Source organism: Danio aesculapii, chromosome 11, assembly GCF_903798145.1.
Source record: "Danio aesculapii chromosome 11, fDanAes4.1, whole genome shotgun sequence".
Lineage (NCBI taxonomy): Eukaryota > Metazoa > Chordata > Actinopteri > Cypriniformes > Danionidae > Danio > Danio aesculapii.
In genome coordinates, this window is record NC_079445.1 from 46663167 (window position 1) to 46681551 (window position 18385).

The following is an 18385-nucleotide window of genomic DNA, read 5'->3' on the forward strand; positions in this document are numbered from 1 at the left end:
ACAGACGATTGTGAAGGCAGAACTGATCTGAGTACAGCGGTTAATATTAACCAGTGTATTAATAGTTCTGTGTGTGTGTGTGTGTGTGCGTGTGTGTGTGTGTGTGTGTGTGTATAAATTGTTGTTTTGGAAGTGATGGACTGTGTTTATTGCAGTATGTTTATGAGGGTCTTGATGATGATGATGATGGTGTGTGTGTGTGTGTGTGTGTGTGTGTGTGTGTGTGTGTGGTGTGTGTGCGTGTGTGCGTGTGTGTGTGTGTGTGTGTGTGTGTGTGTGTGTGTGTGTGTGTGTGTCACACTGATCCACTGTCTGAATTCCTCTGCTGGGCGTTTGACTCGTAAACTTCCTGCAGAGGTAAATATAGAGACGCTTCCACTGATCCAGGAGCAGCAGCACACACACACACACACACTGCACAGCAGAGAGGGAGAGAGTGTGTGTGTGTGTGTGTGAGAGAGAGAGAGTGTGTGTTATGAAATTAATGTGTGTGTGTGTGTATGAGTAAGTGTGAATAAGTGCGACAGGTACAGAGTCTGTGTGTGTTATGAAATTAGATGTGTGTTTAAGTGTGTGTGTAAGTGACTGTGAGTGTGTATAACTGTACAGATTGTGTGCATGTGTGTATACGTGTGTGTGTGTGTGTGTGAGAGAGAGAGCGTGTTTGTGTGTTGTGAGATTATATATATGTGTGTGTGTGTGATTTTAGATGTGTGAATATGTGTATTTCTGTCTGTCTGTCTGTCTGTCGTTCTGTGTGTGTGTGTGTGTGTGTGTGTGTGTGTGTGTGTGTGCGTGTGTGCGTGTGTGTGTGCGTGTGTGTGTGTGTGTGTGTGTGTGTGTGTGCGTGTGTGTGTGTGTGTGTGTGTGTGTGAGAGAGTGTGTATGATTAGATGCCTCTGTGTGTGAGTGCGTGTGAGTGTGTGTCTGTGTGTGAGGGAAAGGTGTGTCGTGTGTGTGTGTGTCGCTGCTGGTTAAGGGTGTGTATGGGGGTTAATTATCACTAATGATTGACTTGTAAAACACACACACACTCAGACTGGTGTGTGAGCGTCCTCTCTGTCAGACATGGTCTATTTAAAGCGTGTGTGTGTGTGTGTGTGTGTGCTGTGCGTCAGAGGTGCGCGTGTGTGTGTGTGTGTTTCCTGCAGTGAATAACTCGGGCTGATTGTTTGGAGTTGTGCTGAGTTTCTATTGTTTGAGCGGAGCAGATCATCAGGCTGAAACACACACTCCTCTCACTCTACTGCCAACACACACACACACACACACACACACACACACACAGCTGCCGTATTCTTCATTTGGGTTGACTTCAGTGTGAACATTACTCAAACACTTCATGAAACTAATAACACGCACTCCTGAGACACGTCGAGCGCCTGTTAGAATCTGTGTGTTTATGAGGGATCATCAGCAGAGTTTAGGAGCTAACAACAGAACACATGACATAAACAATAAAATATCACACACACACACACACGCACACACACACACACACACACACACACCTGCATTAACTAACTAAGGGTGCACTCACACTAGACTATCTGAACTGTGCCCAGGTGTGTTTCCCGGTTGGTTTAACTAGTGTGAGTGCTCTGAATCGGGCTCAGGTGTGGTTCAGTTGGCCGGCCCGGGCCCGGTTGGAAGAGATGTGTCACTTTAAGGGACTGTTTGATCTGGATTTATTCATCATTACTGTTAAATGAAGACGAGCTGTCAGAGTTTATTACAGACACAAACCCCTCACTGCACCTTCAGCAGACCCCCTCATACCTGCAGCTCCAGGACTTCATCAACATCTATGGCCCGTTTATACTCATTGGTACAGTACAGTTCGCTTTTAGGTATCGTTTGACAGTAGAACCAAACTGAACCGCACCGCTTGGTGGAAACAGGCCACTATGAGCATCAACAGTGCTGGATGTGTTGAGCTGAAGATCTGACTGTGTGTCACTGCAGCCCAAACCACATAGATAATACAAAACCATAGAACTACAGCAGTGTCCAGCGTGCTGAGCGAGAGCGCTTCTCTACAGAGCATCATCACTGATGGGGGGGAGGGGGGTCTATCACACCTGAACACGGTTCAAGATAACCGTACCTAGTGTGAGTACACCCTTACTCACTCACATACTCAATCACACACACACACACACACAATCTCAATCTCTCATACACACACACACACACACACTCAATCATACACTCATACACCTAACATGAGTGTGTGTGTGTGCGGTGGACTAAAGGTTAATGATGGATGAACGCAGTCCTCAGGTTTACTCCAGCTGAGTGTTTGTCTCTCTGTTTCAGATCCGAACTTCGTGCGGACGTTTCTGACCACGTACCGCTCGTTCTGCAAACCTCAGGAGCTGCTGGACCTGCTCATCGAGAGGTGTGTGTGTGTGAGCGTGTGTCTATGTGTGTGTGTGTGCGTGCGTTGATGCTGATGTTCCTCTGCTGTTCCAGGTTTGAGATTCCAGAACCCAAGCCCACAGAAGCGGATCAGATGGCGCTGGAGAACGGAGATCAGCCGCTGAGCGCAGAACTCAAACGCTTCCGCAAGGAGTTCGTACAGCCCGTACAGCTCAGGTACACACACGCACACACACTCACACATATATATGCACACACATACAATCACACACACGTATATATGCACATGCACACCCACATACATATATATGCACACACACACTATGTATATAACGTACACACTTCAACACACACATATATGTACACACATCTATACACAAGTGTACACATACATGTATATAGACACATTACCACATATTCACACACACACACCACACAGACTAGAGCATAAATGCACAACACACACACACACACACACATGTACTATCACAAACACACAACGCACAAACACATCAAGCCAAAAGCACACATTTATGGCACATTAATTTAAGTTACACACACTACTGAGTGCACTACAGATCTCTGATGCTGATCTCTGTGTATGTGTGTTTGTGTATGCGTACATGCTGTGTGTGTGTTCAGGGTGTTGAATGTGTGTCGGCACTGGGTGGAGCATCATTTCTATGACTTTGAGAGAGACGCTCAGCTGCTGCGGAGACTGGAGGAGTTCATCGGCACTGTCAGAGGTACACACACACACCACACACACACACACACCACACACACACACACTCCACACAGGCAATCTGAATTAATCAGGTCTGGAAAATACATGCTCCCTGTTTATTTTAATCATTCATTCATTCTTTTCGGATTAGTCCCTTATTTATCAGGGGTCGCCACAGCAGAATGAACCGCCAACTATTCCAGCAAATGTTTTACACAGCGGATGCCCTTCCAGCTGAAACCCAGTACTGGGAAACACCCATACACACTCATTAACACACACTCATACTCTACGGCCAGTTTAGTTGAGCAGTTCCCCTATAGCGCATGTGTTTGGACTGTGGGGGAAACCGGAGCACCCGGAGGAAACCCACACCAACACGGGGAGAACATGCAAACTCCACACAGAAACACCAACAGACTCGAACCAGCGACCTTCTTACTGTGATGCGATCGTGCTGCTCTCTGCATTTAAACCGTCGCTAATGTAAACAGCGTGTGTGAAGGGAAATCTCCTATAAATACTGTAATATCATGAGAGATATGCTTATTAGCATGCTCTGCCCTCTTTATGTGTGTGCGCAGGTAAAGCCATGAGGAAGTGGGTGGAGTCCATCACGAAGATCATCCAGAGGAAGAAGCAGGCGCAGGCCAGCGGCTCCAGCCACAACATCACCTTCGAGAGCTCCCCGCCCGCCATCGAGTGGCACCTGTGCAGAGCTGGACAGGTGGAGCAGTTCGACCTGATGACCCTCCACCCCATCGAGATCGCCCGCCAGCTCACACTGCTGGAGTCCGACTTCTACAGGTGAGACCCAGTGTGTGTGTGTGTGTGTGTGCGTTTAACTGCTGGAGTCTGACTTCTACAGGTGAGACACGGCTGCATACCAATTCACACTCCTATACTACATCTTTAAGTATGCACTATTTTGGTAAAGAAAAGCGCAGGTGTTTCTGTTCCTCTGTGTGGAGTTTCTTCACTGGTGTTTTGTGTTTCTGAACGCTTCCTTAATGTACAACAATCCCAGTGTGAACTATCAAAGATAACATCTGAGAGAATCACTGATGAGTCAATCACACCCGTCAGATATTCGACATGCTATATATTTAGAGCTGTTGGTGATTCAATATCCTGCTGTGATTGAAAATAACCTCAGCGATTACCTGCGTTTATCTGCAGGCCAGCGGGCGGTCCCGGTCTTTTCTGTCTATTTGGACCCAAGAAATGAAGAGAAAGCTAGTGTAAATTTGTCAGGAGCACCCGTGTCTGTTTGACGTGTCATCTGAGCTACACCACAACCGGGTCGACAAAGAAAAAAGTGTAGGAGAAATAGCTAACCCTAACCTCACGTTGTTTCTATGTCACTTTTCACATGTTTGGTTGTGAGATGTAGTTTGCGGACTGAGACAAAGTTGTCGACGATTTTTCCTATTGTAAAGTCATGCAGTGTGAAACCCTGTCACCGATCCATCTTACAGTGTAAACACAGCAGCAGCAGAATGCTGCCCTAGATAGCCATGCAGTGTGAAAACATCAGTAGCTGTGTTTCCATCCAAAAATGTGAATAATCTTTATGTGCAAACCTGGATTATCACATTAAAGATGAGTGAATAAAGCAGCGTTTCCATCCAACCAGTCAAAGAGAACAAAATCACCACTTCCTTATTAACTGGCGCCAAATATCAAGAGTAAAAACTGAATTTACTGCAGTAGAAGAAGCTGCGTCAGTCTGTTCTTTATTTAATAAATGACTTGCGCCTCAGAAGACAATCCTTACACGCAGTGAACACGCGGTGGCGTTTGAAGGTGTGAGATGAGGAGAACAGACGCTCTTGATTCTGGAGGTCATTAATAATATAATAACACTGATACTGATATAGTTAAGGTGTTTTAGAATGGTCAAATCAACAGTTCAGATGTTCTACAGTGTGCTCAGCTGCTGGATTATCCATTCACACACATCATCATCATCACCTGATCTCTTATAACAACATCACATGACCTTTTTTTAATACACATACTGGAATTTGTTCAGTAAAAGTGTTTCCATCGCTGTTTATCTTTTCTTATCGAAAAGTTTATCCTACTCAGTTTTGCGCATGTTTTTTATGCACGTTTTTAAAAGTTATGCGCATCTTGGCGTTTCCATCAACCGTTTTTTTTATGCGCAGATCCAAAATGAGTATAAAAATAGGTGGATTGAAACACAGCTTGTGACACGACTACTTTGAAATGCGGCAGTCTGAACTTGGCCTTAGTCAAAATGACCAAAGGTAATAAATAAATCATATATTGTAATGAAATCAATAAAACAGATTCACATTATTCAGACACTAGATGGAGACAAACAGACTAAAACAGCTGATGGAGTATACACTAACCTGCGCATTATTCAGACACTAGATGGAGACAGACTAAAACAGCTGATGGAGTATACACTAACCTGAGCATTATTCAGACACTAGATGGAGACAAACAGACTAAAACAGCTGATGGAGTATACACTAACCTGAGCATTATTCAGACACTAGATGGAGACAAACAGACTAAAACAGCTGATGGAGTATACACTAACCTGCGCATTATTCAGACACTAGATGGAGACAGACTAAAACAGCTGATGGAGTATACACTAACCTGCACATTATTCAGACACTAGATGGAGACAGACTAAAACAGCTGATGGAGTATACACTAACCTGAGCATTATTCAGACACTAGATGGAGACAGACTAAAACAGCTGATGGAGTATACACTAACCTGCGCATTATTCAGACACTAGATGGAGACAGACTAAAACAGCTGATGGAGTATACACTAACCTGCGCATTATTCAGACACTAGATGGAGACAAACAGACTAAAACAGCTGATGGAGTATACACTAACCTGCGCATTATTCAGACACTAGATGGAGACAAACAGACTAAAACAGCTGATGGAGTATACACTAACCTGCACATTATTCAGACACTAGATGGAGACAAATAGACTAAAACAGCTGATGGAGTATACACTAACCTGAGCATTATTCAGACACTAGATGGAGACAGACTAAAACAGCTGATGGAGTATACACTAACCTGCGCATTATTCAGACACTAGATGGAGACAAACAGACTAAAACAGCTGATGGAGTATACACTAACCTGTGCATTATTCAGACACTAGATGGAGACAAATAGACTAAAACAGCTGATGGAGTATACACTAACCTGAGCATTATTCAGACACTAGATGGAGACAGACTAAAACAGCTGATGGAGTATACACTAACCTGCGCATTATTCAGACACTAGATGGAGACAGACTAAAACAGCTGATGGAGTATACACTAACCTGCGCATTATTCAGACACTAGATGGAGACAAATAGACTAAAACAGCTGATGGAGTATACACTAACCTGCGCATTATTCAGACACTAGATGGAGACAAACAGACTAAAACAGCTGATGGAGTATACACTAACCTGCGCATTATTCAGACACTAGATGGAGACAGACTAAAACAGCTGATGGAGTATACACTAACCTGAGCATTATTCAGACACTAGATGGAGACAGACTAAAACAGCTGATGGAGTATACACTAACCTGCGCATTATTCAGACACTAGATGGAGACAAACAGACTAAAACAGCTGATGGAGTATACACTAACCTGAGCATTATTCAGACACTAGATGGAGACAGACTAAAACAGCTGATGGAGTATACACTAACCTGAGCATTATTCAGACACTAGATGGAGACAGACTAAAACAGCTGATGGAGTATACACTAACCTGAGCATTATTCAGACACTAGATGGAGACAAACAGACTAAAACAGCTGATGGAGTATACACTAACCTGAGCATTATTCAGACACTAGATGGAGACAAACAGACTAAAACAGCTGATGGAGTATACACTAACCTGCGCATTATTCAGACACTAGATGGAGACAAACAGACTAAAACAGCTGATGGAGTATACACTAACCTGCACATTATTCAGACACTAGATGGAGACAAATAGACTAAAACAGCTGATGGAGTATACACTAACCTGAGCATTATTCAGACACTAGATGGAGACAGACTAAAACAGCTGATGGAGTATACACTAACCTGCACATTATTCAGACACTAGATGGAGACAAACAGACTAAAACAGCTGATGGAGTATACACTAACCTGCACATTATTCAGACACTAGATGGAGACAGACTAAAACAGCTGATGGAGTATACACTAACCTGCGCATTATTCAGACACTAGATGGAGACAAACAGACTAAAACAGCTGATGGAGTATACACTAACCTGTGCATTATTCAGACACTAGATGGAGACAGACTAAAACAGCTGATGGAGTATACACTAACCTGCGCATTATTCAGACACTAGATGGAGACAAACAGACTAAAACAGCTGATGGAGTATACACTAACCTGTGCATTATTCAGACACTAGATGGAGACAAATAGACTAAAACAGCTGATGGAGTATACACTAACCTGCGCATTATTCAGACACTAGATGGAGACAAATAGACTAAAACAGCTGATGGAGTATACACTAACCTGCGCATTATTCAGACACTAGATGGAGACAAACAGACTAAAACAGCTGATGGAGTATACACTAACCTGCGCATTATTCAGACACTAGATGGAGACAGACTAAAACAGCTGATGGAGTATACACTAACCTGAGCATTATTCAGACACTAGATGGAGACAGACTAAAACAGCTGATGGAGTATACACTAACCTGAGCATTATTCAGACACTAGATGGAGACAGACTAAAACAGCTGATGGAGTATACACTAACCTGAGCATTATTCAGACACTAGATGGAGACAAACAGACTAAAACAGCTGATGGAGTATACACTAACCTGAGCATTATTCAGACACTAGATGGAGACAGACTAAAACAGCTGATGGAGTATACACTAACCTGCGCATTATTCAGACACTAGATGGAGACAGACAGACTAAAACAGCTGATGGAGTATACACTAACCTGAGCATTATTCAGACACTAGATGGAGACAGACTAAAACAGCTGATGGAGTATACACTAACCTGCGCATTATTCAGACACTAGATGGAGACAGACTAAAACAGCTGATGGAGTATACACTAACCTGAGCATTATTCAGACACTAGATGGAGACAGACTAAAACAGCTGATGGAGTATACACTAACCTGCGCATTATTCAGACACTAGATGGAGACTAAAACAGCTGATGGAGTATACACTAACCTGCGCATTATTCAGACACTAGATGGAGACAGACTAAAACAGCTGATGGAGTATACACTAACCTGCGCATTATTCAGACACTAGATGGAGACAGACTAAAACAGCTGATGGAGTATACACTAACCTGAGCATTATTCAGACACTAGATGGAGACAGACTAAAACAGCTGATGGAGTATACACTAACCTGAGCATTATTCAGACACTAGATGGAGACAGACTAAAACAGCTGATGGAGTATACACTAACCTGTGCATTATTCAGACACTAGATGGAGACAAACAGACTAAAACAGCTGATGGAGTATACACTAACCTGTGCATTATTCAGACACTAGATGGAGACAAACAGACTAAAACAGCTGATGGAGTATACACTAACCTGTGCATTATTCAGACACTAGATGGAGACAAACAGACTAAAACAGCTGATGGAGTATACACTAACCTGCGCATTATTCAGACACTAGATGGAGACAAATAGACTAAAACAGCTGATGGAGTATACACTAACCTGAGCATTATTCAGACACTAGATGGAGACAGACTAAAACAGCTGATGGAGTATACACTAACCTGCGCATTATTCAGACACTAGATGGAGACAAACAGACTAAAACAGCTGATGGAGTATACACTAACCTGCGCATTATTCAGACACTAGATGGAGACAGACTAAAACAGCTGATGGAGTATACACTAACCTGCGCATTATTCAGACACTAGATGGAGACAGACTAAAACAGCTGATGGAGTATACACTAACCTGCGCATTATTCAGACACTAGATGGAGACAAACAGACTAAAACAGCTGATGGAGTATACACTAACCTGAGCATTATTCAGACACTAGATGGAGACAGACTAAAACAGCTGATGGAGTATACACTAACCTGCGCATTATTCAGACACTAGATGGAGACAAACAGACTAAAACAGCTGATGGAGTATACACTAACCTGCGCATTATTCAGACACTAGATGGAGACAAACAGACTAAAACAGCTGATGGAGTATACACTAACCTGCGCATTATTCAGACACTAGATGGAGACAAACAGACTAAAACAGCTGATGGAGTATACACTAACCTGAGCATTATTCAGACACTAGATGGAGACAGACTAAAACAGCTGATGGAGTATACACTAACCTGCGCATTATTCAGACACTAGATGGAGACAGACTAAAACAGCTGATGGAGTATACACTAACCTGAGCATTATTCAGACACTAGATGGAGACAGACTAAAACAGCTGATGGAGTATACACTAACCTGTGCATTATTCAGACACTAGATGGAGACAAACAGACTAAAACAGCTGATGGAGTATACACTAACCTGCGCATTATTCAGACACTAGATGGAGACAAACAGACTAAAACAGCTGATGGAGTATACACTAACCTGAGCATTATTCAGACACTAGATGGAGACATATTGTAAGTGCAGATCTCTACATTATGGATGCGCATCATGTTCAGGTCATTAGTTTGTGTTAACAGTGTGATTCAGTTGTATTCAGAACTCTTTGTGGTTCATTATTATTACTAATATACCCGCACTCAGCAGGACAGACCCGATGGTTTGTCAGTCCAGTATTCGCTGCTGCTGCTGCTATTTTAATGTGGCTTTGTGTCTTTATAAGGGAAAAGGCTGGACTTCCTGTTTGTATTTTTATTTTCTGCTCCGATGGCAACTGGCTGCACAGAAAATGGGGCAGTTTAACACAATAGAGCGTCCAGCTGTGACACACACACACACACACACACACACACACACACTTCCCTTCACCTCTGTGGGAACAGGCAGTGAGCGTCGTACCCAAGGTCACCAGCTCAGCTCAGTTTCCCATGAGGCCGTTCTGCGCTGCTCACCCGTCTCCCAAAACACTGAACCAAACCAAAGACACACACACACACACACACATACATGTACACACACCAACACACAGACCCACACATACACAAACAGACACACACTCACACATCTGTATTACACTCACCAAATGTAACATATCAGTGAGGTGTAGTGGTAGTGTGTTTATAGTGTGTGTGTAGTGCTGAGAGTAAGTGTGTGTGTGTGTGTGTGTGTGTGTGTGTTTCTCCTCAGGGCGGTGCAGCCGTCAGAGCTGGTGGGAAGTGTCTGGACTAAAGAAGATAAAGAGATCAACTCTCCAAACCTGCTGAGGATGATCAGACACACCACCAACCTCACACTCTGGCTGGAGAAGTACGACACCTGTGTGTGTGTGTGTGTGTGTGTGTGTGTGTGTGTGTGTGTGTGTGTTTAACTCTCTCTCTCTCTGTCTGTCTGCAGGTGTATAGTGGAGACAGAGAATGTGGAGGAGCGTGTGTCAGTGGTGTCGCGTATCATCGAGATCCTGCAGGTCTTTCAGGAGCTCAACAACTTCAATGGTGTGCTGGAGGTGGTGAGCGCCATGAACTCCTCACCCGTCTACAGGCTCGACCACACCTTCGAGGTCAGTCTGTTTAACATCTGTCACTATGGTGAGGCACATGCGTCTGTAGCTCCGCCCTCCTCTGAAAAGAGCACAGTCTCATTTGCATTTAAAGCGACAGACACCAAAACACCACAATTAGGATCAAAGCCTGAAAGGGTCAGTTTCAGAGAGCTGGAGAACATTATCTGTGTGTATTCTCAGCTCAAACACACACACACACACACACTCCAGACACAGCAGAGATGCATTACAGCGTGAATAAAGGGGCAGAGTAGCTCTCCCTTATCTGAATGGCTCTTCATGGCCCTCTGCTGGACAGTTGTGGTGATTTCTTAAACTCTAACCGTAACAGTGTTTTCTAACCAACAGATGCAGATCTGAGCCTGTAAAACCTGCATGAAACTGAATAAACAGCTTACATTGAACATTAAAGAGAAAAGTTTTGTTAAAAAGGTCAAATATTATGCAGTTATTATATTATGTAGCCAATCAGAACACTGAGACGCGTTCACATCTGTGCGGTTTATGAAAATAAAAGCCTCTGAATATCTTTCCAGACTCATTTATCTGCTGGATGTTCGTCAGATAATGTTTCTATGTTCATTATTAATGCCAACTGTGTATGGATACAATGCTCATGATAAACCGCTGTTTGTTGACCATCAGCAACCCTGCAGTTAAAGCAGCCGCTGAGTGCCAGCACACACACTCATATTACGCACACCTCCACATGGAAAAAGCCAGCGAGGGTGTCTAAAGGAACACAAATACAGCATATGGGCTCTTATACTGCTGCTGTGTCATCACTCATACTGACATATCACTCCGGCCCCTCATTTGAGCTGCTTTTCATGAACTGACCCCCATGACAAACTAACAGAACAGCCCAGATATAGACTATATATAGACATAATATAGTGATATGTCTGTACCTGTATATCTCAAACAAATTCAGGGCACTGAAACAAGCGAAACACAAACGTTACAAGGCCCTCAGAGATGACACAGATCTCTAATGTGTGTGTGTGTGTGTGTGTGTGTGTGTGTGTGTGTGTGTTCTCCAGCAAATCCCCAGCAGGCAGAGGAAGATCCTGGAGGAAGCTCATGAGCTCAGTGAAGATCATTATAAGAAGTATCTGGCCAAACTCAGGTCCATCAACCCACCCTGTGTGCCCTTCTTCGGTACGCTGGACATTCTGCTCACTCTGTGTGTGTGTGTGTGTGTGTGTGTGTGTGTGTATTCACTCTGACGCTCATGTGTTCTGCTCTTTCAGGTATTTATTTAACGAACATCTTGAAGACGGAGGAGGGAAACCCAGACTTCCTGAAGCGGCACGGCACTGAGCTGATCAACTTCAGCAAGAGGAGGAAAGTGGCCGAGATTACTGGAGAGATCCAGCAGTACCAGAACCAGCCCTACTGTCTGCGGGTGGAGAACGACATCCGGGTCAGACACACACACACACATGTGCACACACACACATAGACAGAGGGAGATGAGGCTGTCCAGAGAAACTCCACACTTGTTAAACACTCACTCCAGCGGGCTCTCTGCCCCGCCCACACTTATCAACGTTACCAAGCTGACCAATCACAGAGCTGCGCTGTGTGTCATTTATTGAGAGGTGCACATCAGTCACAGCGAGGGGTCTGCGACTGAAAGGTGCACCGGACCACATGCGTGCGCTCCACACAGAAGAATAAATCAGCCTATACACACACACACACACACACACACACACACACACACACACACACACACACACACACACACTTCTGGAGGAGGATGAACACTGAAGACTGCAGTAATGATGCTGGATATTCAGCTTTACAGCACAGATATAACACACACTTCAGCAGATAATCACACAGGAAGCAGATGATGACTGACTGCAGTGTGTGTGTGTGTGTGTGTGTGTGTGTGTGTGTGTGTGTGTGTGTGTGTTGTATTCGTGTCTGCAGAAGTTCTTCGAGAACCTGAACCCGATGGAGGACATGATGGAGAAGGAGTTCACAGATTACCTGTTCAACAAATCTCTGGAGATCGAGCCGCGCAACGCACGCACACTACCCAGATTTGTGAGTCTGCAGCACACGCATGCACACTATCTGTCTCTCGCTTACACACACACACACACACACACACACACTCACTTTCTCTCTAACTCGCACAAATACTCACACTCTAACACAGCCACTCATGCACACACACTCTTGAGTCTGGTTTCTACTCGACGCGTCCGCTAGTTGGCTTGCGTGCGTGCGGTGAATGTGACGTCATTACGATGTTTACAGAGGTTCGCGTTGGGTGTGTGCCACAAGATTTCGGCTGGCGGAACACACACATTTTGGAGACTCGAGGGAACAGTTCACGCAGCGCTGCGTTTGATTTGAGTTCAATATGAATCACTTTGAAGAGATTTGATCTTAAACAGGTACGCCTGCACACACACACACGATCCGCCCATTCCTGATCATATCTATAACCAGATGATCAATAATTATTGGCTAGAAAATGGAAAGGAGGAAAGTTTTTGTTCAAAAGTTTAGTAGACCCTGAGGGATGAGTTTGTTCAAGCCAAAAGAGGCCATGCAAAAGTGTAGAGGCGAGTGGTTTTAATATTACAGAGTGTGTTATTCCTCCTCTCACAGGCTTTACACTGATCTATACGTTACAATCGAGAATTTAAAACAGTTTAATCATTACAAAACGATAATTGAGGAACAAATGATGTCTGATAAGAGTAGAGGAACATTTGAAGCTGTCGGTGTGCGATGGCCTGTTCCTCTGGGCTGTATTGATGATGATGGTCAGGAGTGTTGGACCATTATTGGACCATGAGCATACTAGCCAGACAGTGATGTGAGAATAGTGGAGCGAGTTTAATAAGCATCTGCATCTTTCAGTAAGGGGACTTTTGGTTTTGCTTTTATTCTTGCCGTAATAAAAACTATATTTGTAGAGCAACACATGTTCTGCTGTCGTTAATAGTTAACTCTTCATGCCCGGTACACGGTCCGTGATGTCATTTCCTTCTGCATCCCTGCATCATCAGAATCACTTTTGCACAGATTATGATGGAGACATTTTACTTTTTCTATGATTACTGATATGTGCAGGAACCACCTACATGAAATACAGCAGCCTCCACCACACAGAACCGAAAAGGTACTAAAAGAGAAAGAAAAGCGTGTCTTTTTTGGAGGAATTCATAATAAAACAGACAACATATACAATTATTAAATCACTTTCAGCAGTGTTTTATGAAAATTCAAAGGGTTTTTTTTCAAATGATACCAAACTTTTGCATGTACGCCTCTGCATGTGGATTTGGGAAGCTTTTGAATTTCAGTAGTATCTGGATGCAGCCTTTATGATGCAAGTTGAGATCGCATCACTCAGCGACACAGTGCACTCAAATGGAATGAGTGACGTCACTGTGAGGGGTGGGGTTAGGTGAGCACATTAAAAAGCATTGGATGCAGCTCAGATTGCACTGCACCAGGTCTGCATCCAGACCGCTCTCTTGAATTTGGGTAGGCAGAACCCAGGCGGAATCCTTAAAACAGTACTTGACTAATAGGTAGAACTGAGATGTGAACAAAAGCAAGTGATGCAGCAAAGCTTGATTTAAAACATCTTGAATGATCATCAAAATCTTATATAATTAATTATAATTAAGAAAAATAAATCAAATATTTGACGAAGTTCCGGAAACTTCACTACATCTGTCTGGTTTTACGGTCAGTTTCTTTTGAGCGCCCCCTGTAAGTATAATAAGCCTCACCGGTCTCGTGAGGTGTGTGTGCATTCAGCAGAGGTCCGTGACACGGCGCCAGGCCAAAGTATAAATCAGGCTTCACATGCACACACTCAGTCTCACACACACACACACACACACACTCGCATTCACTCTCACACTCACTAAACAGGTTTCTACAGGGTACACACACCGGCTGCTGCAGTGCCCAGCTATGACCCAGGACACTGTTCATAGTCCTGCTGCGCCACAGAGCGCCATCTGGAGAGTTTCATATTAAATAACATGTGAATGTGCGCGTCTGGTGTGTGATGCTTCCGCTGTCATGTGTGCATCGTGGCGCAGCGCTGACCGGCACATCCAGTGTGCGACCCCCTTCATACACTCACACACACACACACTGTCATTAGCTTGAGCTCCAGCAGGGCGGGTGTACAGTACGCCTGTGTTCAGTTGTGTAAGAGAGACAGGCCCAGAGCAGCAGCAGTGCAGCACACCTGCGTCTGCAGTATTGATATCTCCTCTTGAACACAGCTCTTACTTCTGAACATATGAGCTATTGACCACCATCAGCTCTTCACACATCTCTAAAGGGTTAATCCAGATTATACCACTGCTCTGCTGAACGCTGGACTCTGATTGGCTGCTGGGCACTCTCAGGTGTTTGGTTATTGTCAGATAAAGGCACAGCTAAAGTAGTTCCGGCAGGTTTAGAGCAGCTCCATATCACTCCGCTGAATGATGCGAGTTATTCCACAGCTGCAGCAGTCAGAAATCAGATTGGTGTTGAGTTATTAGAGAACACACACACACACACACACACACACACTCTGAGCGCTGTTTTCTGTGTGTGTTTCCTCTGACAGGCCAAGAAGTACAGCTGTCCTCTGAAGTCTCCGGGGGTCCGTCCGTCTGCGGTGCGACCGGGAGCGATGCGACACCCGACGCCGCTGCAGAACGAGCCGCGCAAGATCAGCTACAGCCGCATCCCTGACAGCGAGACGGAGAGCAGCGCAGCGTCAGCACCAAACTCCCCCAGAACACCCCTGACGCCCCCACCTGCATCTGCTGCATCCACTGACACCTGCAGTGTGTTCGACTCTCCACAGCAGCCCTCCAGCCCGTTCCACTCCAGTACGAGCACACACACACGCACGCACACACACACTGTCCACAGCAGCCCTCCAGCCCGTTCCACTCCAGTACGAGCACACACACACGCACACACACACACACGCACACACACACACACACTGTCCACAGCAGCCCTCCAGCCCGTTCCACTCCAGTACGAGCACACACACACGCACACACACACACACGCACACACACACACACACACTGTCCACAGCAGCCCTCCAGCCCATTCCACTCCAGTACGAGCACGCGCGCACACACACACACACACACACACGCACACACACCTTATTAACGTTCTTAAAGCGTTAGCAGTATAATGTATCACTCCTGATAGCTGTTTATTGACTGTGTGTTGATGTTAGCTGTGTGTGTGTGTGTGTGTGTAGTTGTGCAGCAGTTGTGTGCAGATGTGTTCCAGTGTTTATTATTGCTGCACTGAATTATTTAAATGAGCCCTAGCCTGCCATTGGTCAGTTGATCAGCTAGCCCCGCCCCTGAGCTCACTCTATTGGCTCCGACTGTGTGTAGTGCTAGAGAATCTACACTGCAGATGTGTGTGTGTGTGTGTGTGTTAGTGAGAGTAGTGCGCGTCCGTCACCTTCTCTTGTGTTTCTCCTGACAGACAGCGAGTGTGTGTTCGCTCCGGTGGCTCTGCCGCACGGCCCACGTTAGTATACGAGCTCGTCACGTCAGACCGCCCTCCATCTGTGTGTGTGTGTGTGTGTGTAAAGGAGTGTGTTTGCAGATGTGTTTGTAATTGTGTGTGTGTGTGTGTGTAATGGTTCAGTGGGCTCATGGTGTTGATCACAGTACTGATGTTGTATTTTCAGCACAGGTGTGTTCATGTATGTTCAGGTCATCATGTGACGTGTTTCCCAGCATCCTCTGTGTGTGTGTCGCAGTGATGTGCTGTTCACCCGTGTGTGTGTGTGTGTGTGTGTGTGTGTGCAGGATCCTCTTCAGTGTCCTCTATGATGGGTTTTCTGAGGAATGATGATCCTCCAGTTCCTCCTCCTGTCCCACCTCGCCGCCGGCCCGAGTCTGCCCCCGCCGAGTCCTCGCCCTCCAAGGTGTGTTTCAGTCTCAGCACACGTTTCCTTCATCAGTAATAACCCTGGTGTGCTGTTGGGTGGTTTTCGTCCACTCTGGGTCGATTTTGACTCTTCATTTGGCCTCAGATATCTCTGTGCTTCAGCAAATACAGTGTAAACCAAAGAAATGTCCCCACAATTAACAGAAACAAGGCTGTGTGGGGGAATATTAATGACATCCATCCTCAGACTGACTGTGTTGAGCTTATAAACACACTGCTGCTGTCCTCAGTGGAGCTTCAGAAGGTTAAACACACACCGTGTCCTGTAGTGTCCTCACAATTCACAGAAACAAACCTGTGTGTGTGTGTGTGTGTGTGTGTGTGTGTGTGTGTGTGTGTGCAGATGATGTCTACACACCTGGACAGTCCTCCTGCGATTCCTCCTCGTCAGCCGACCAGCAGTAAGGTGTATTCTCCTCGATACTCCCTGACGGATCCTCCGGAGAGCCCACCTCTGCTGCCGCCGCGGGAGCCGGTGCGGACCCCGGATGTGTTCTGCAGCTCCCCGTTACACCTGCAGCCGCCTCCGCCGGGCCGCCGCGCCCCCGAGCTGCAGGCCTTTTTCCCACCGCAGACGCCCTCGCCGTCACCCGCTGGGGCCGCGGAAACACTCGGAGCCTCCGCTGGAGCCCCCGCTGGGCCCGCCCGTCCCCCCGCGCCTCAGCACCGCCGGCCCCACCCGCACACATCCCCAAACTGCCCCCAAAAACATACAAGAGGGAGTCAGTGCACCGCGAGGGCCCGCCGCCGCCACTGCTGCTGGAGAACGCCAACCCCACATGAACACACACACACACAGACTCCACACGCGCGCGCTCACTGTGAGCAGGAGTGTGTTCAGACTCATCTGTAGCTGTTTGATATTACTGACACGTCCAAAACAGCAGAACTGCACACACACACACACACACACACACACACACACACTGTAAATAGTGCACTGCAGAGCCGTGTCTCTGGTCTTGTTTCTGGTCTAAATATGGAGTTTCTGAATCCTGAAGCATTTTGAAGATCGGCTCTTCTCTTTCAGGAGGAGTCAGGTGAGCTTTTATCTGAACAGACGCTGAACAATCTGCTTTATTTCTTAGTTTTTTTCTTTAAAGTCAGATTCTTTCGCTTGTTTTAGCTCATTATTTCTGAAAACTGGACTCTATTGTGTGCTGATCTAGAGAATGCTTCTGGATTGAGGAGTCTTTAGATATTTCGACTGGAATCGAGACACAAGCTCTGAGTAAGGAAGCGTTAGTTTTGCTTTATTATTTGGAGTTTTAATCCTGTTTCTAGTATGAATATCTAAACCTTCTTAAAGGGACAGCTCACCCATAATCATCATCAGTTCACACAGTCATCATTTACTCCTCATAAAGTTTCTTTTCTCTGTTAAACACTGAAGTAGATATTTAGAAGAATGTTGCAAACCGGTAACCACTGACTATCACACTATTTGTTTTTTCTACTGTGGAAGTCAGTGGTTACAGGTTAGCAACATTCTTCTAAATATCTTCTTCAGTGTTTAACAGAGGAAAGAAACTCTTACAGGTTTAGAAACACTCGAGGGAGAG

The 18385-nt window shown here is 45.3% G+C and overlaps 1 protein-coding gene across 1 annotated transcript in view; it reads left to right on the top strand.

Annotated features, from left to right (window-relative positions):
- The window catches only part of sos1 (son of sevenless homolog 1 (Drosophila)), a 52282-nt gene extending 34594 nt beyond the window's left edge, over positions 1 to 17688 (top strand). The window contains 15 exon segments of the mRNA XM_056467691.1: positions 2320 to 2401; positions 2476 to 2598; positions 3025 to 3128; positions 3694 to 3916; positions 10478 to 10597; positions 10685 to 10847; positions 11894 to 12011; positions 12104 to 12276; positions 12792 to 12908; positions 15457 to 15724; positions 16353 to 16397; positions 16682 to 16800; positions 17167 to 17412; positions 17414 to 17494; positions 17496 to 17688. Of these exon segments, the coding sequence (XP_056323666.1) occupies positions 2320 to 2401; positions 2476 to 2598; positions 3025 to 3128; positions 3694 to 3916; positions 10478 to 10597; positions 10685 to 10847; positions 11894 to 12011; positions 12104 to 12276; positions 12792 to 12908; positions 15457 to 15724; positions 16353 to 16397; positions 16682 to 16800; positions 17167 to 17412; positions 17414 to 17494; positions 17496 to 17606 (2093 nt within the window). The 3' untranslated portion in view covers positions 17607 to 17688.
- Positions 17689 to 18385: the final 697 nt, after the last annotated feature.